This window comes from Ictalurus furcatus, chromosome 3, assembly GCF_023375685.1.
Source record: "Ictalurus furcatus strain D&B chromosome 3, Billie_1.0, whole genome shotgun sequence".
Classification (NCBI taxonomy): Eukaryota; Metazoa; Chordata; class Actinopteri; order Siluriformes; family Ictaluridae; genus Ictalurus; species Ictalurus furcatus.
In genome coordinates this window covers 20,899,959-20,920,096 of record NC_071257.1, presented here as the reverse complement: position 1 = coordinate 20,920,096, position 20,138 = coordinate 20,899,959, and the positions used below count along the sequence as shown (strand labels likewise).

General features: G+C 38.5%; 2 protein-coding genes across 3 annotated transcripts in view; both read left to right on the top strand.

Moving 5' to 3' along the window:
* The first annotated feature begins 692 nt into the window (after nt 1-692).
* Nucleotides 693-6,645, top strand: fgf8a (fibroblast growth factor 8a). Its single transcript, XM_053621377.1, has 5 exons — nt 693-2,407; nt 2,524-2,560; nt 3,305-3,485; nt 4,921-5,027; nt 6,370-6,645. Exons 1-5 carry the CDS (start codon nt 2,376-2,378, stop codon nt 6,643-6,645), a joined length of 633 nt encoding a protein of 210 aa, XP_053477352.1. The 5' UTR covers nt 693-2,375.
* A 7,687-nt stretch (nt 6,646-14,332) lies between these two features.
* Nucleotides 14,333-20,138, top strand: part of fbxw4 (F-box and WD repeat domain containing 4) — a 30,461-nt gene continuing 24,655 nt past the window's right edge. Inside the window, exons 1-2 of one of the 2 annotated variants that reach the window (XM_053621376.1) lie at nt 14,333-14,733; nt 17,420-17,515. In XM_053621376.1, the coding sequence (XP_053477351.1) occupies nt 14,549-14,733; nt 17,420-17,515 (281 nt within the window). In that variant the 5' untranslated portion in view covers nt 14,333-14,548. The remainder of the gene's footprint in view (nt 14,734-17,419; nt 17,516-20,138) is intronic. The other variant, XM_053621375.1, reaches the window with a different exon arrangement.

The window sequence follows — 20,138 nt, the reverse complement described above, 5'->3', positions numbered from 1 at the left end:
AGAGAAAAAAACATTTCGCCAAAGAACGAAAAAATTGAAGGTGTGCATGTGTGGTTCTTTCACTTCTCTGTTTGCTTTTAGAAATGCAATCTGAGAGAGAAGCTAGAAAGACAGAGAGGATTTTCATACTTTGAACTGACTGGCCTCCTATCCAACTCACTACCGCCACCCATCCACAAGGTGCTAAACACACATTTTTGCAATATTCTTGCGTTGCTATTAGGTGTCAAAAATAATGTACAGCAAATAGGCTTATTAAAAGGAGACTGAGGTGCTGCCCTCTTGTGGCACTATTACAATATGGGTCATCGTGATAAAAATAAAAATAGACTTTTAAGACACACACACACACAGCGCACACACGCACGCGCACACGCATGTCTATCTATCTATATCTATATATCTATTTATATATATATCTTTTAATTAAGGCGTGCACTATCAAAAAAAGATCCATTTATTCAACCCTCCATTTCCAATAGCTCTTGTTCCATGTTATTAAGTACTCGGGCGTCGGCTGTACTTTACTTGGGCTATTTGACGATCTAAAGAGATGCAAAAAAGCTTTATAAGCGTTCAGAGAGTCCTAATTAATGACTGGCCATCAACAAACCCAGTGGGTGTGGTGGAATTATATTATGGTGATTCACAATAAAGTTAAGAGAGATGATTAATTTGGATGATTCACAGGAGGTCTTTCATCTTGAAGAAGAAGAAAAAAGATACGACTGAGCTGAAATAAATAAATAAATAAATAAATAAATAAAGGAGAACTTGCCCGATGTCTCCCTGTGCATTATTATTATTAATCATGTGAAGTGAATCGTGTTATTAATAGCTTTATTTTCAATCTCCATTTGAAGAATATGCAGAGATTCTTACAGCAAGAGAAAAGTGTGGCGTTCTTGACGGAGTGACGAAGGGGTCCGATTAAAGAAACACTAATCGTCTGTAATCCTTTTAATGTCTCACACTTCTCTTTGACAATACACAAGTCTGGATGGAGCGAGTTGTGGCGCTGCACAATGGCCTCGGTTTCAGCAGACAGATCCCAATTAACAAAGTTAAACTTGCTCCTGAGTTACTGAAAGGCTGCCTTACAACGCATTCTGCCTTACCCTACTGAACTGTGTCCAATAATAGGTCAGTTAGTACTGTAGTATGACTATTTAGTAGGTTTCAATCCTTTTTTTTTTTTTTTTTTTTTTAAAGTAGGTCTTTTATTTATTTATTTATTTATTTATTTATTTATTTATTTATTGAGGAGTAATGAGTTTTCATTTCCAGTAAAACACACTGGACAAGTTATAAACGCGTGGTGCTTTTGCTCAGTGAAGTCAACAGGAGAGGATTTATTATTCAGTGTGTGTCCACATTTACCGCAAACAGGCGCACAAACGCCTTTGTGCGCTCTAGGCCTTCACAGCTCTCGTTAGTGTTCATCCTCAGCTCAGGTGAAGTATAGGCTAGTTTAAATTCATGGGGGGAAGGGAGGGGGTAAAGGGGGACGCTTTTGTTCTGCTGAAAAAGGGGGCATGTTCCTCCAGGACCAACCTACCACTTTAACCGCGGCTGTAAAGCGCGAACGGGGTTGACATTGGAGCCTGCATGGGAATGGGAGAAGAGGAGGGGATAAGAGAGGCTGCTCAGTCCAGCAGCACCGTGTCCTGAAGAGACATCATCATCATCATCATCATTATCATCATCATCATCATTCTCATCATCCTCAGCAGCAGCAGTAGTGCGGGATGCATCGTCCTGATTCCACACACTGACACCCAAACGGAGTTGTGTCCACAGCAGGGACATCCGACCTGGAGAAAACGTCAACGCTGGAAATACACGCAGCAGCGATTATTTAGCTGTCGTTATTTTATTTTTTTTAAATGGACAACATGACTCTAGTAGTTCTTATTTAAGTTATTTTTTACTTGAATGCTATCATTATAGATGCGTTTAGTATAATAACTTGGGAAGCTCATACTGCACGGACTCGATTGTTTTTTTGTTTCGTTTTGTTGTTGCTTTTTTCCCATTAAGTGCACTTAAGTCTTTCTCACTGAGCAGTAAATTGACCGCTGTCGGTTCGGGCTCGTCTCAAACCTACTTTTTTTTCTGCCTGCGCCGTTTTTGTTTTTTTGTTTTTTTCGTGTGTTGAGGCGTCCTTCATATTTCGGATTTTCCTCTTCTGCTCCTAAGCAGAATTTACAGGCTACTGGTCGCATCCTCGTTCTGTGATCCATCCTTTGGATGTCCAAGAAGATCGACCTTTTCAGGGAGAGGACCTTGTCCATTTCCACTGGGAGACCCTGAGCTGTTATCTCTTCAAATCACACGCTAATTTGGTCTGCCAACTTTTATCTACGAGGTCAACAATGAGATTAATTCCGTCACGATTAAGTTATCTGTAAGTATAGGTCCTCTCCCTCTCGCGCCTTAATATAGCCTAATTGTTGATGCTGTTATTGTTTCATTGTATTAATATAATATTTTGCCTCTCTCTCCACCCCCCCACCCCCACAGGTTCCTTCACCTCTTTGCGTTTTGCTACTATGCTCAGGTATGTGCAAAATTTTTAATTTATACTGTTAAATAGTAAGATAATAATAATAATAATAATAATAATAATAATAATAATACGCCTCGAGCATACATTAAATCATACATGATAGGCTATAATGTATAACAATACACATAATTACAGTATAGTACAGTGCACTAAGGAAACCCACACACATTTTTAAGGCAACGTCTATATGCAGTATCTTAAAACAATTGTCCAATTGTAAATTGAATATGCGCTGAAAAATATAAAAGCTGATAAGTCGGGTGCTTAAATCGTTTGATTTGATTAGATGGCTATGGACGTGAGCAGGTTCCTCCTGAAGTGAGCCAGCAGCATGGCCAAGCGCAGAGCGCACAGAGCGCGCAGTGGTTAGCGCCTTAAAACCGGCCAAACTTTACACACTTCTGCGCTCCATTTCTTCATTCTGACAGGGAAATCATCTGCGTGGGGAAACCTGAGAGAGTCCTTACTATTTATTTGAAATGATCTGGGGCGTATTTTGATCTTTTGGTTATTCAATTTAGCGCTAATATTTTAGGTTAGCTCTTAACCCGTGGCTCCTTTTTTTGGGGGGGGGGGGGGGGGGGGAGGGGGGGATAATAATGGTACTTTTATTTATGCCCGACACTGGTCTACTGTATTTAATACTTTTAATGCTCACGTAATTTATAGGCCTCTGTCAACGATTAATGAGGCAATTCTGCAGATATTGATTATGTCGTACTTAATTTCTGACAGGTAACCATTCAGTCCCCGCCTAATTTTACACAGCATGTGAATGAGCAGAGTAGGGTGACGGACCGGGTCAGCCGCAGACTCATCCGGACCTACCAGCTTTACAGCAGAACCAGTGGCAAGCATGTACAGGTCCTGGCCAACAAAAAAATCAACGCCATGGCCGAGGACGGAGATGTGCACGGTAAGAGCTTTATATTAGCACACATCCTGTTTAATATGCCATTTCTTATCCTTTTTTCTTTTCTTTTTTTTTTTCTTGTTTTATTTTATTTATTTTTTTCTTATACTTTCCCAAATTTAACCTACTATAAGGTATTGCCGTGGTCTCTGCAGCTTTCTTGTTAATACTTGTGTACGGCGATGGAAGAACTTGAGTATTCAGTGTGCTCTGGAAGCTGAAAAACAAGTTTTGCAGTACAAAAAAATGTCAAATGGATTTTTAGGTGGTTCTGGAGGTGACTCTCTAGAGAGGCGAGTGCGTCTGGAAGAACCATTAGAACTCATCTCACTCCAACCTCCTGAACATTTCCTGAATAATGCTCCTTTTTCTTTTGACTGACTTCTAAGCTTCTTGCTTTTATGTGTGCTTTACACACACACACACACACACACTTTTTTAAAAATATATATTCGAGCTATTTTTTTTCCTAAACATTTATACTACGTAAATTAATTTTCAGATTTATAATTAGATTGATAATTCCATGTTTAAAACATAGGCCAGGAAAATATATAGGCCATAAAAACTAGTTTTCTTTGAGCCCAGACTCCAGTTCCAGCTTTCTCGTATGTGGTTTCAACACATCCCAAAGCCTTGTAATTACCAGTCGTGTTGAGGTATTTTAGGAAGGCTGGCTCGGGCCCTGCACGGCTGTGGTGACATCCGTGTCACCTGAGCATGTTGCAGAGACAGCAGGGTTGTTAACTCGGGCCAAAGTCTGACTGCAGCTTTGGGCTTGTGGTCCACCAGCAGGTTCACTGACCCCCTCCATTTGAACCGTAACTCTTTACGATCACTGAGAGCATGGGAGAATCAAAGAGTGTTGCAAGTGCTAATCTTTGGCACATGTATCACGAAAGGGTGACTTTTATAGAAGCCTGTGACTTTTATTGGTCACATGCATGACTGTCTTTGAAAATTTATTCAAATCATAGGTTTATAGTCTTTTGGTAGTGCATAATTTTCAATTCATCGTTAATTAACATTTATTAATTTTATTGCATTTATTGTCATACTAATGTACAAGTGATGTGCACATATATCTATCTTTACATTTTGACTGAAAAAAAAAAAACATGAAAGCAACATGGAATTCATCTTCATGGGCTAAAATCTTACAGGTATATATTTTACTGGCCTTAAATATTTTGCCAAGGTGGCTTCTTCCTTTGTAAAAGAATTGAGGTCCACCTGTTTTTATCATTTTGAAAGAATTCGGACTGGCATAAATCCTAAGTAATGGCCCCCTATGGGTTTTGTGTTTGCTTCTATGAGAGTCTGTGTATGAGTACTTATAGAACGTGCCTTAACAAAAAAAAAAAAGATATAGTTTCGAGTGTTTTCCACAGAATCTCGAACACAGTTTCTGATCTGAAATGAATCTTTTGTTTCACAGCAAAACTCATTGTGGAGACAGACACATTCGGCAGTCGAGTTCGAATTAAAGGAGCTGAGACAGGATTCTACATCTGCATGAACAGGAGAGGAAAGTTGATTGGCAAGGTAAGAAGAATAGCATGCAGTCAAGAAAAACCTGTCACAGACCTTGTTGTAACAGATACCAATTTCAACAATTTCTGGATTAAATGGAAGGATTTTCTTTTATTAGTTCTGATGGTTGGATCAATAGGAAGCATAAGGTACATGCATGAGATATATTAATCTGTGATATAGATCACAGTTCTCCCACTGTTCCTGCACTGAAGTATTATAATAGCAAAACCACAACATCCCGTGGAGAGAAGTGGTAAGCAAATAGAAAGCTTCCACATTCTCCTTTTGTCTGGTAAATGCTTACAGTTTGCTCCAAGCCTTTCCTGGGTTGCAGTATGGGATATGGACTGTAAGGAATTGGATCTTTCCTCCTTTTTTTAGCTGGGCACTCTTGTTCCAGGGTGGATTTGTGCCTCTTTCTTGCTGTGAATGGTAATAAAGTGGGATGGAGACTCGGCCCCCACCTCCTAGCACCCTACCAGGTGGACCATCTGCTTGGCACCCCTGATCTTATGCTATCTGACATATTGGCTACCCAACGACAGCCTGCATGAGAGAGGTTTTTTTTTTTATTTGTTGTGTTTTATTGGTGGATATAGACTGTGAGCAATTTTCCATACTTCATATGAGGTTAATTTTAATGGCCCTTTTTGTTAAGAGGTTGGCGCTAGGGTTGCACTTTTGATTTGCCACATTAAGGCATTGACATATCGCTAGTTTTGGAAGGTTTAGGTTAGGAAGCTCGGTTGGTATGGAACCTGAGATGCATTTTTGTGTACAATACCTGATTATAGCAATTACTGTTATAACAGTTTAAATACAAATTGTTCAGATCATGTTCTTACCTAGAAGTGACCTAGAAGTTAGCAGCAATAGTGGATTGATGGGTATTACATTTTTTAAAAATAGTTTTGATAATGTTATAATTATGATCAGATTGCTTGGCTATGAAGGATTAAAAAAGAGCATATATGCAAGTAATTTCCTCTCTAAAAGTAAGTCTTAAAGCGTTGACCTGTGAGAAGCCCAAAGTGCATAAAACGATTAATCTCAGAGGATGAATCTTCACTGGTGTTTACCAAAGGGGGAAAGCCATTGGTTACTCCTGTCATTTCTCTTTCTCTTGATCTTGAACTATAATGACTTCAGCATATGCTGTATGCTGTATGCTGTGTGTGTGTGTGTGTGTGTGTGTGTGTGTGTGTGTGTGTGTGTGTGTGTGTGTGTGTGAACGGGCTTTCTACAAATACCTTCTGGCAGATTTGAGATACATTTTCAAATGACCTTTAACGGAAACATAGATTTAAAATGAATTAGATATCTGACTCTTCACTGTTCCTTTTGTTTGCAGAGAAATGGTCAGGGAAAAGACTGCATTTTCACAGAGATAGTGCTGGAGAATAACTACACAGCTCTCCAGAATGTAAAGTATGAGGGCTGGTACATGGCATTTACACGCAAAGGAAGACCTCGCAAGGGCTCCAAAACCAGGCAACACCAGCGGGAAGTGCACTTCATGAAGCGAATGCCCAAAGGACACCACATCGCAGAGCACAGACCCTTTGATTTCATCAACTACCCTTTCAACAGACGGACTAAACGAACCCGTTACTCAGGAGAGCGCTGAAGAGTAATGCAGGAGAAAAAAGGGGGACAGTGAGTGAGAGAGAGAAAATACCATCTCTGATAATGAACAGAATCCTCTTATGGACTCCGAAAATGATTTTTGTACTGAGCATTAATATACCTAACATATAGTTTTTAAAAATAATTTTCTAGAAAAGAAAAACACACTCTGGAAAAAAAAAAATACATGGAAAAAGCTCTATTTTTGTACTCCAGACTTTTAGTACTGACTTGTGTAAAAATGTTAGGAAAGTGAAGCACATGGCTTGAGATACATGTGAGATGTCAGAACTGACATTTTAGTAGTGTGTGGACTTCACCGTCTCATTGTTTCATTTTGTTTTGTCAGTTTTAGAGTAATTTATACTCTTCATATTGCTGCTCATGGGGACTTGGAGGGCCTGAGAGAATGCACTGACAAAAAAAAAAAAAAAATGCTGTATTGAGTTACAGGTACAGCCAAGGCACCTCTCGACCACCCAGTGATAAGACACCCAGCTCATCTGAGTAACCTCTGTGGCTCTTGGTTCTGGATTGTCCTTGAGATAGCCACAGTTAAAGCAAACACAGCTTTAAATCCATATATAATTGTGGCAGCTACATTTTGATAATCAACACATTTCCTACTGTGGTTTTAACTGTTGAGGTGTTCAAGGTGTTTAAATGCATTGTATGAAACCTAGGGAAAACGTTGTTCTTTGTGGCATTGTGTCTGTCTGTTTTTATACATATATAAATCTATTTTTATTTGAGGATGTGTAAAATAATTTTAATGATGGAAATATTTATTTAAAAATGTGTAATAAATTTACCTTAGGATACCAGTACTTGTCTGTTCAGTTCTTTTGTTCGTTTTATTTATTCATTCTAAGTTCATGTACCTCACATTTATGCTACTCTCTGAATAACTTCCCAAACACATTCCATATAACGCATTCCTGCATCAAAATAACCAATATATTCAAAATATACTAAACCAGTTATGTAAGCTGTGATGTAAATGCATAAACTCAGGATTTGAGGATAAACTCAGTGTTGCCAGGTCCAGACATTCCTCACTCTTTTAACTATGCATTTGCTTTTGGTTTCAGTAGTAATTACAAAGTGATTAATCACAGTTATTGAGTAATTTGCTTGAAGATAAATAACTGAATAATAAGCCGTGCAAATAAAGGTTTAAAATTCTAATGGATTGTCCTCCACTGATTAATGTTATTTTATAGACTGTGGCAAATACATATATAAAAAATCTATTAAAAAATCTTCAGTAAACCACACAAACACAGATACGTATCAACAGCTTAGCATCATGTAATTACATCATAATAAATACCAAATTTGTTTGTGTAACCCTTCTGCTTAGTGGCTGGTGGAGCCAGAGATGAAGGTACCATGTAAAGGCATCTCCCCCCAGTGTGTTTGGAGTGGCTCAGCACAGGTCAACAGCTCAGTAGGACTGACTCCCCAGGGGTCCTCGTGCTGTTTGGCCTCTCCTTTGGTTGAACTGGACATGCAGCAGTTCCCCGACTCTGGCTCCTAGCCACCAGACAGGTGTTTTTCTTTAATCTCAGACCTTTAACACCCTGTAGCTTAATCTAATTTGAAGAGTCTACGTTTTGTTCCAGGAGGTTATGCGTATTTGCAGACAGGGTATTGAGGAGTGAATGAGACTCAGTGAAAGAGAATTAAGATGGAGGGCAAATGTTACTATTGACTGAGATGAGTGGAGCTTACCATTATTAATGGCTCCTCACTCTGTCACATTAGCAAAGCTTGATATTTATGAAACATGGATGTATCACAATAACATACCACATAAAGCCCATAATTTTAAATCACTTTCAGCATTAATGTAATTCCACTCTTAGTAAAACATAATATAACTTTACAATAGATGAGTCGCAATAGATGATTATGATTTCACAGTAATTAATAATGCACATCACTAATGTTGGAAATTAATTTATATGTAAATGATGTGCATTTTTGCAGGTCTATTACTAAAACCTGGTTGAGTTTTTATGGCGCAGTCCACCATGTGGTCTGCCTCATGTTATGCTAGTAGCTGACCCAGAGTGCAAGGGTCAAACTTGCGGAAAGGCCAGTAGCTCAGCAGGGCTCTCGGAGGCTCAGTGTTTCTGAGTTTCTACAGAGGCCTCTGCACTTTAGACCCACTCCAATCTACTCAGCACTACTTCACCCCATTTGCAGGGACTCCCAGTGACCTCCAACGTCCTTGGAATTATTACATAAATGATAAATATATATATAAATATATAGGGTTATATACATGTATATACATATATATATATATATATATATATATATATATATATATATATATATATATATATATATATATATATATACATACACACATATACATATATATGTATGTGTGTGTATATATATATTATTATTATTATTATTATTGTTAACACTTACCTTGCATGTTTTAATTATGAATAAAAACAGGATTATTTATGTTATAGGAAGTTCTGAGACTCCCTGTAGTTTTCGCATTTTGGATGATCACTACTGATTAACAGGGCTTGAAGATTTGCCAGTTATCCTGTATTATCTGGGCTTGGTTTCCCCTTAAATTTGTCTCAGTAACCATAAAATTGTAGAAAACCAGAGGGATCCAGCAGGTTGTGGGAAAAATCACACCTTCTGTGTAGCTTGTGATGCCATGCAAATGAGGGGCAATTCTCTTGAAAAAGTGGGGGCGAAAAACTGCTTTCATCCATTTTATTGAGCTGCAACCGTCATCCTTAACCCCAGATAAACAAACAAAGCTACCTTCTTAATTTGCTTAGGGAGCAATTTAGACTTGTACAAGGCCTCCTGCTGAATCTGTAGAATGCCAGGGTGAGAGAATAAGATGACCCAGACCTCTAAGCAGTCTTAATTCACATTCTCCTTAACCCTAGCCATAAAATCATTCCTGCAAACAGGAACTCAACTGATAGGAACATGACTTGGAAATAACATAAATAATTCAACTTAAGTGTCCCCAGCACATCGATATGTATAAGACAAATTTCTTAGGAGCTTGAGTGGATCTTATGAAATGTAATATTAATATGTTTATGTTTCAAACCTAAACCAAGACTAACACCTTTTTCTTGTCCATGTAAACCTCCAAGCTACAGTGGCTGAGTGCACAGATAGCTCGCAGCCAAACGGAAAAGCATAATTGAAATGCAAACACCGATCAAAGGGGAGATGAGTCCCGACAGTTTAATTGTTTATAAATGGGACTTACGGAAGACCTGTTGACTTTTCCAATTGGATCTGTAATCTTTGTTTGCTCATGCATTTCTAAGGCTGATTGTTAGAATGTTCGGAACAATTACAGGCTAAATGTGTTTGCCAGCCTCAGAGAGTACCCTGCACCCCCCCAAAAGAGATCAAAAGACCCCGCCCCCCTCCTTCTTTATTTCCCTTTAGTTATGTCAATTCAGCTGGAAAGTCAACCATAAATGATTTTTTTAGAAGCCTGAGTATTGGGGACATGGCCATTCATAGTGCCTGAATGTGGAGCACTGACTCATTGGGGTGATATGCATATTTCATGTAAACTTATTGTGCACAACTGATCAAAGAGTCTAGTGTTCTCTCTGTAATGACAGTGTAGTGACTCAGAACCATTAAAGTATTTTTGATATCTAGAATGTTTATGAAATGAAATCCCAGAGATTGTCATTGACACGCATCAGAAAGTACCTGCTTTGCATGTAAAAGCTGGTATTTACAATTCAATTGAAATTTAAGCAAGAAAGAAACTTCTCAGATGAATCAACAATTTGAGCAGCTATTGTTGTCAATGAATATGGGAGATAGAACCTTATAACACTAAGGTCATGAAGAGAGTTTATATGTAAATAGCAGTGGTGATGTAGTTGGACTTGATTTTAATAGAATATGAATGTTAAGAAAATCATCAGTACTTTTCACAGAAATCGAGTTGTGCAAACTTACAGTTATAAAGGATCCATTAAAACACTAATTAGCAAAACTTTTATGAATTTAGAATGAATTAAACCATTTCGAAAAAGGAAAAATCACAAAAAATTGCAGTGCAGAGGAACTATAGAACCAGGTTTGGGGAAACACTGCTACAGAGCCTTAAACTACTTGGTCATCACTTTGAATAGGTTGAGGTCAAGCTAGCACTTCTTTCCCAACAAAGCACCTATCAAGTAGTTGCATTTCTGACAATCACATACCATAACGTAGGATCAAATGGGTCCATTGTGAAGGCAATATAAAAACATGTCTTACAATGACAAACACTGAATGCTCAGATGAGATGGGATCTGCGGTCAAAAAGGCTTGCCATTCAAAAAACAGAAGCTAGAGATGAAGAAAAACATCAATGCAGTTGGTGGAGCCAAAGTGAGGGGTGGACAGGGAGAGGAATTGGAAAAGAGCTGAACGAAGAAAAGAACAAATTGCATTCCACAAGCAGCTGAGCATGTCCACTGAGAAATCAAGTCTACAGGAGCAGTGGAGACTGGAGCTGAGAAACGTATATAAGAACATAAAATGAAAAGAAATATATGTTTCTAGTAAAGTCCACATTTCAACATTTTCAACAAGGCCTTTTACAACACTATTCTAAAACCACTGTGAGAAAGCAACAGTCTATTTTTGTTTGTATGTTTTGCTTTTTTCACTTCCAAAAATCCTTTACACTTTTTGAAAAACAAGAATCTTGACCATTCATGTTCTGGGTTTATAATCAGAGCATTTAGGACATTTGTAGTCTTTGTCATAATTTTTAGGGATTGGTTGTTTAGCTTGGAGTGGCTTGCCCCTGACAAGCCTATCTCTGCTGAAAATTCAGTTCTCAGTTATAAAAAATCAGTTTGTTTCATTTTGTTTATTATGAACTCAGGCTAATACATGGCAAACTATTTCTAAACTATACAAGTGCCAGTAAGATTAACAAGTACACCATAAGGAGTGTCATATTTCCCCATACAATGCAGATGAGCCTTCGAAAAGTATTAAAAGCTAGAACATGATTTCCACTAGCAGTAACAGTTTTAACGTATTGGGCAGTACTGGGCAGTAATTGTGGCTGTAATTTGGGGTTCTGTTTAAAATGGCTTAGGTTACCCGTACTACTTAAATTAAAGCCCACACTAAAGCAGTATGTATTACACAGCATGTTAAAAACATGAATATTTCCATTATGTGAGGATACCAGGGTGATATACTACATGGGTTGAATGTCCACTTACAGTCCCGTCTGAAAGTATTGGAACAACAAGGCAACAATTCTATTGTTTTTCTATACATTGAAGACATGCGGGATTAACATCAAAAGATGAATATGACATGATAGATCAGAATTTCTGCTTTCATTTTCTCATATTTACATCTAGATGTGTTAAACAACTTAAAACATGGCACCTTTGGTGGCAGACCACCCAATGTTTAGGTGAGCAAAATATTGGAACAGATAGTCTTAAAGTAAATTAAAGTAAATAACACTTAATATTAACAGACATATCCCTTGCTCAGAGCTATGTTTGCAGTACAGTGCATCCCATGATATTACATAATATTACACTTCAAAAAGGTTTGTGTGAAGAAGGCAACAGCAGCTACAAAAGTAAATACAATATGTAGTTATACTGCAATATGATTTCATCTAAACGTTGCAGGTAATCCTGTTTCATCCTCTTTAAAAATCTGTTATACTTAATACTTGATTCAGAGAAAGATTTTTACTAGTTATCTAGTTACTGTATTTGTATTGTACACCTGTTCCCAAAAAAAAAAGTACCTGACTACATTAAAGGTATAATCAGTGATTTGGGGAGAAAAGAGAAATGAAACTCACTTTTGTGAAACTCAAAATTCAAACAGTTCCAGTTTGTCCCTTCAGTGTTCTCTTGAGGCAACGCCCCCAAATTACATGCCTAAATTCTACTGCATCTGGGGAACTTTTTTGAATGAATAGGCAGTACATACACAGAGACTGGACTTTATTAGGTCTTTTAAACAATGTCTGCAAACACGATTACAGTGAACAGAGAAATCTGTGATATCTCATGAATGCACAAATTTGACTGGCTGTTTCCTGCCACAGTTACATGCAGGTGTACTATGGTAAAACAACAACAACAACAACAAAAACAACAACGTTAAAGTCCCTTAAAGTCCCTAATTTACTGACAGCTGCTGGAATGTGAGAAGAGCTTTGCCAAAAAGTGTGATGTGGAACAAGAGTGTAGATTAGGGGTTCTCAAACATTTTGCAGCCAGAGATTCACTTAACTGTAAAATAAAGATTCTAGACACCGCTATTCAAATAATAGTCACATTACTTAAATGTATGGTGCCCTGTGAAGGACTGTTGTCCCATCCGGGGATGAATTCCCCCATCTAATGCCCAGAGTTTCCACCGTGACACTGATCAGGATAAAGCAGTAACAGAAAATGGATGAATGAATAAACGAATGACTGAATGAACTTTGATAATGCTGGGTTGTGATATTTGTGACTGTAACAAGACAATGTAAATAATAATAATAATAATAATTTGCAGGACCCCATGATTATGCTTCACAGACCCATGTGTGTAGGAGTATTTTACCTCAATGACCTGTGAATAACTTCTGTATTCAATTCAATTCAATTGAATTTTATTTGTATAGCACTATTAACAATGGACATTGTCTCAAAGCAGCATTACAGAAATATATAAACACAGGATACAGATTTTAAGTGTGTGAATTTATCCCTGTTGAGTAAGCCGGGTTCGACGGTGGCAAGGAAAAACTCCCTAAGATGATATGAGGAAGAAATCTTGAGAAGAACTGGACTCAGAAGGGGACCCATCCTCATCTGGGTAACAACAGATAGTGTGAAAGTAAAAGAAAGTTCATTATGGTTTATATATGAAGTCTGTTTATTATTTATTAAAGGAGACTTGAGTCCAAAATTGTATGTAGTAATTGCAGTCCTAAGTCCATAGTAGCAACCATAGTCCCAGCAACCACATCAAGAATGTCCATGTGGAATTGAGGTCCAAAACCATTTCCATGGACCTTCAAGCGGTACCATCCTAAGCATTCTCCAGGCTGTAACCTCCAGTTGCTGAGAGCTCCATCCAGAGGTAGGGCATCAAGATGGATCAGGCAGGTCAGAGAGCAGAAAGTGTCAGGATCACTGGCATCTCCATAAAATCATGTCTGGCTTGACAGAAGGAGAGAGGGAGAGGGAGGGTATGTATTCTTACTCTTTATCATTATTAATAATAATAATAATAATAATAATAATAATAATATTGTTATTATTACTAGATGTGTCTGTCTGCTGTGTGCCATTTTTACGGTATATAATTACAAATCAATAAAACAAAGCAATATTTATTTTGACTGATTTCACTTTTAATTCCCATCTCTGCCACCTCATATCTCAAATTTGTCTAACCAAGAGTTTGTGTCAAAGTTACTGTTATGAATAATAAAAAATGAAGTCATCTTATCTTATCTTATCTTGCCTTATCTTATCCAGACGGGTGAGTGACAGGTTAGTCACATGACTGTGTAGTACACTAGATGATACTGTATACTATAGTACATACTCGCACAAAAAGAAAACCTAGAGTATAAGTGCACGCTTTTCCTGTATGCAGTGAGTGCACAAGCGTTCCGTTTTAAACACAGCTCATGTGACTGAGGGAACACCACAAACCACGTGACCTGCTGTCATACTGGAATGGCTCTCTTCGCTCACTGTATTACTTCGCTCTGAGAAAATGGGATTCTCCATACGCCTAGCTAAAACAGACAAATTTATCCGCTATAAAGACGTTAATAAACATCTAAATAAATCCGGCGTGATAGCTAAGAGTGATAAGGTGACAGATTGGAGGAGCCCAACATGGTATTTTTTCAGTTACCCGATGATGTTCTTTACCTAATCTTGTCGTACCTGGACTACAAATCGCTATGTCGCCTCTCTCAAGTCTGCAAGAGAAGCCAGCACTTCACCCTCCGCGACGTGGTGTGGAGGAAGATAGCGAGACACTTTATCAACACTGGACTGACACGGGAAGGAACAGACCTGTGAGGATTTATTTTGTATAGATATGTAGCTAGTCTGCTAACTGGCTAACGTGGGCCTTCTGCGCGAATTACGTAAGGCGGAACGTAAACTCCGCAGAGTGCTTTATTTAGTGTGCGTCGTACGAAAGGAAACAGCGTAACTGCTAAATCTGTAAGCTAACGCAACGAGCTACGGTCTTGTTTACATTTGCTCCCAAGTCAACCTGTTCAGTTAACTGGTGTTCACTACCCCACTAAATATGATCTGAAATAATGTATCTATGTAGTCAGATATAATAGTCACTTCTCCATTTAGCTGAGTTTCCTGAGTTTGAATTATGTTTCATTGGTTGTCCATTTAGACACACATAAGATAACTTTTGCCAAAATAAGGCTCATCTTGGAAAATGTAGGTATCTTGGAAAAGGTGTCATGGCTAAGTGAGCCTGTAACGTCTTCTTTCTTCAATTATAAGTGATAGCTTGGGTCCATTTGATGTGCTTATGCATTTCCTATAGTTTATACATTCAGTGGCAACTTTAGCAAGTACAGCTGCTATACACCAATCAGCCATAACTTTAAAACCATCTGCCTAATATTGTGTAGGTCCCCCTTGTGCCGCCAAAACAGTTCTGACCCTTTGCGGCATGGACTCCACAAGACCTGTGAAGGTGTGCTGTGTTATCTGGCACCAAGATGTTAGCAGCAGATCCTTTAAGTCCTGTAAGTTGCAAGGTGGGACCTCCATGGATCACACTTGTTTGTCCAGCATATCCCACAGACGCTTGATTGTATTGAGATCTGGGGAATATGGAGGCCAAGTGACCACCTTAAAACCTTTGTCATGTTCCTCAGACCATTCCTAAACAAGTCTTGCAGTGTGGCAGAGTGCATTATCCTGCTGAAAGAGGCCACTGCAATTAGGGAATACCATTGCCATGAAGGGGTGTACTTGCTCTGCATCAATGTTTAGGTAGGTGGTACGTGTCAAAGTAACATCCACATGAATGCCAGGACCCAAGTTTTCCCTACAGAGCATCGCCTTCCTCCCATAGTGTATCCTGGTACATCTCTTCCCCAGGTAAGCGACACACTCACCCAGCCATCAACATGATTCATCAGACCAGGCCACCTTCTTTCACTGCTCCATGGTTTAAATCTGATGCTCAGGTGACCATTGTAGTTGCTTTCGGCCTGGGGTTAGCATGGGCACACTGAACGGTCTACACAATACACTGTGTTCTGACACCTTACTATCATAGCCAACATTAACTTTTTCAGCAATTTATGCTACAGTAGTTCTTCTGTGGCATCAGAACAAACGAATTAGCCTTCACTCCCCACGCGCATCAGTGAGCCTTGAGTGCCCATGACCCTGTTTCTGTATCAGTGGTTGTCCTTACTTGGAGCACTTTTGGTAGATGTTAACCACTGCATACTGGAAACACCCCACAAGACCTGCTGTTTTGGAGATGGTCTCCTCTGACCCAGTTGTCTAGGCCCTGGTCAAAGTCATTCAGATCCTTACACTTGCCCATTTTTCCTGCATTCAACACATCAACTTTGAGAACTGACTCTTCACTTGCTACCTAATATATCCTACCACTTGACAGGTGTCGTTGTAACAAGATAATCAATGTTATTCTTGTCACCTGTTCGTGGTTTTAATGTTATGGCTGATCAGTGTATAGCTGCACTTTGTAGGTAAACAGTCTATTGTCCCTGGTATTAATGGAAAAGGGACCAGATATTATTGGGGAGTGGACTATTCTCAGCACAGCAATGACACTGACATGGTAGTGACATGATAGTGACAGTGGTGGTGGTATGAGTGTATCAGGCACAGCATCACTGTCAGCATTAACAGCTCGATTTCAGTACAGGATTGAACGCAGTCTACCCACCAAAAATATCCAGCCAGTTATTGATAAAGACCATGAGGATGACTAACACATATCTGTTCACAAAACTGTGCACATGCTTGGTAGACTAAGCTTTCACACTAGGTGTTTATCTACAGAAAATGTTCTGACTGGACAGATCATGTGACACAGATCACATGACACCGTAGCCATAAACACTACCACAGATTATTAGCTAATTAGTTAGCACTGTTATTATGAATATCATTAAAATACTGATATTTAAAAATCTCCATATCATGAACATATCATAAAGCACCTCATATATTGTCACTAGCAGTACTATGTTTTTCAATATAACTTGCGACACTATAAGCAAATATAAGATTTAGGACATGTTGAATCAAAAATATTTCCCTGCCAATATCCCATTGTTGCGAGCTAAATAAAAATAATAATGTCTCTATATTCACTGTCTATGGTACATGCTGTGATGAGACTACAGTCAAGTTTCACAAGCAGCTCTCCTTCTTTTCTGCCTCCAAAGACATAAGTGTGTTGTTATGGTTAAAAAATGCCCCAGGTAGTGTCTTTACTCTAATTCAAAAAGGCAGCCTAAGCTGACATGAGTTCGATTCTATTATTGTTGGTTTTTGGAGATCTCACATTTGTAGTAACACTTAATGGGAGCTCTAAGAGAATGAGTAACTCTTTTAAATTACCCAAATGTATTTTATCATATTTATAGGCAGCTATTACTGCCTTCTTTTTAAATAAAAATAAAAATAAAAAACTTGCAGTGCGCATGTGTTATTAAATTGAAAATCTATAATGTGTTCTTTTAGATATCCTACCATTGCCCTAAAGGACAGGGTGAAGATTTCCCAAAATTGGAGTCACGGTGTTTGTCGTAACAATGTCCTTCTCAAGTGGAAGATAAAGTAAGTTCATTTTACTTTATAGAATGTCTTGAAATCTCTTGGGATTCTTATGACGTGCTAGAGAGTCAGGTACATTTTCTCAATAGACATAACCAAGAACCACCGAATTTCAGGAAAGAGGCAATTTGACTTGACATGTCAGATGACCAATCATACACCTTTTCCTGTAGCCTGGCAGCAAACATCCATCCAGCATATCTTACTCTGGAAAAAAGTTAATTGTGTTGTGGTGTTCAGAAGTTCATTTTCCTGCTGCACACTGGTGCAGGAAAGTGCATTTACACGGACGTGCATTTAAACAAAAATACGGAGCACCGATCAGATTTCAACCTTCAGGATTCTGAAGCTTGTGGCCATAAAAGTGTTCAAAAGATATCAGATGCTCCATGGCCCATGGGCAGCGCTTCTAAAGCTCAGACTAATGCTTACCTAAATAGCCCACTTAAAAAATATTTCTTTAAGGTATTGGATTGGTCAGTAAATTCCTTATAAAATATTGAAAAAAAAATTTGTTTCCTATTACAGTAGTCAGTATGGGATATGTTCAAATCAGTTAACTCAATGATATGGGTAACACTTTACAGTAAGGGTACATGATTAATCATGTACTAGTATCTGAATTACAGTCATGTGAAAAAATAAGTACTTGAAATTGTTGTTGTTTTTTTGTACATATTTAGACAAGCAAACATTTTATCCTCTTTGAAACAGTGCCTATTAATGAAGGTGATACATGCAATCAAATGAATTTTATATTTTGTAGTAATTGTCACAATTTAAATGAACAAAAATGAGGGTTATGGAATGACCTAGGCAAAGCTTGGATTTGAATCCCATTGACAAGTTGTGGGGGATTTGAAATGGGCAGTACATGCAAGAAAACCCTCAAACATCTTGAAACTGAAAGAATATTGCATGGAAGAGTAGTCAAAAATTCCAGCAAGCCTGGTGGACAATTATGCAAAATGCCTCCAAAAGTTATTTCTGGTAAAGGGGGCCAAGGGTGTACTTACTTTTTCCACTGAAGAACATCATATTTATTGATATTTCTGTTGAATAAATGATTGGAAAAGAGAGTTTTCCTTGTGGTTTTCATGAATAAATTTTATTTATAAATATTTTCATAATAAAGTATATCAACTTTATTAATAGGCACTGTTTCAAAAAGGATCAAATGTTTGCTTTTCTAAATATGTCAAAAAAGCCAACAATTTCCATGGGGTGTCCTCATTTTCTCACATGACTTTCACATAGGATAACCTTTTCAGCAAAAAGGTTATCCCATACCAACTGGGCCTGTGTGAAAATATATTTGCCCCTGTAGTTACTAATTCCCCAAATCTGTGAAACTGTATTCCTAATGCGGTTCAGCTGGACTAGACGCAAACAGGCCTGATTACTGCAAAACCTGTTCAACCAAATCAACACTTTAATAGAACTTTTTCAACAGCATGAAGTTGGTTAAAAGGTCTTACCCAGTAACACACTATGCCAAAATTGAAAGAAATTCCAGAAATTATGTGGAAGAAGGTGACTGAAATGCATCAGTCTGTGAAGGGTTACAAAGCTATTTCAAAGGCTCTGGGACTCCAACGGACCACAGTGGGGCGGCTGTGGCTCAGTTGGTAGAGCGGGTTGTCCACTAATCGTAGGGTTGGCGGTTTGATTCCCGGCCGAAATGTCCTTGGGCAAGACACTGAACCCCAAGTTGCTCCCGATGGCAAGTTAGTGCCTTGCATGGCAGCTCTGCTACCATTGGTGTGTGTGAATGGGTGAATGAGACACAGTGTAAAGCGCTTTGGATAAAAGTGCTATATAAGTGCACCATTAATTAACGAGAGACACTATCTCCAAATGGAAAAACTCTGCACCTTCTCAGAAGTGGCCAACCTTCCAAAATTCCTCCAAGAGTACAGCAACGACTCATCCAGGAAGTCACAAAAGAGCCAACATCAAAGGACCTACAGGACTCTCTTGCATCAATAAAGGTCACTGAGCATGACTCCACTATCAGAAAGACACTGGGCAAAAAATGGCATCCATGGAAGAGTGGCGAGGTGAAAACCACTGCTAACCCAGAAGAATGTTAAGGCTCATCTGAATGTTGCCAAAATACACTTTGATGATCCTCAGATCTTTTGGGAGAATGTTCTCTGGACTGATGAGTCGAAAGTGCAACTGTTTGGAAGACAGGGTCCCGTTACATCTGACATAAAACAAACACAGAATTCCACAAAAAGATCATCATACCTACAGTCAAGCATGGTGGTGGAAGTGTGATGGTGTGGGGATGCTTTGCTGTTTCAGGGCCTGGGAAACTTGCAATAATTGAGGGAAAAAATTGAATTCTGCTCTCTACCTGAAGATCCTAAAGGAGAATGTTCAGTCTTCAGTCCATAAGTTGAAACTCAAGCGGAACTGAATTATGCAGCAAGGCAATGATCCGAAGCATAGGAGTAAATCATCCTGGAAGTAAGTGAAAGACTGATCTCCAGTTATTGGAAGAGTTTGGTTGCAGTTATTGCTGCTAAAGGTGGCACAACCAGATTTTAATTTTAAGAGGGCAATTCGTTTTTTCACATACATAGGTGTTGGATAGCTTTTTTTTGCTTCAATAAAATAA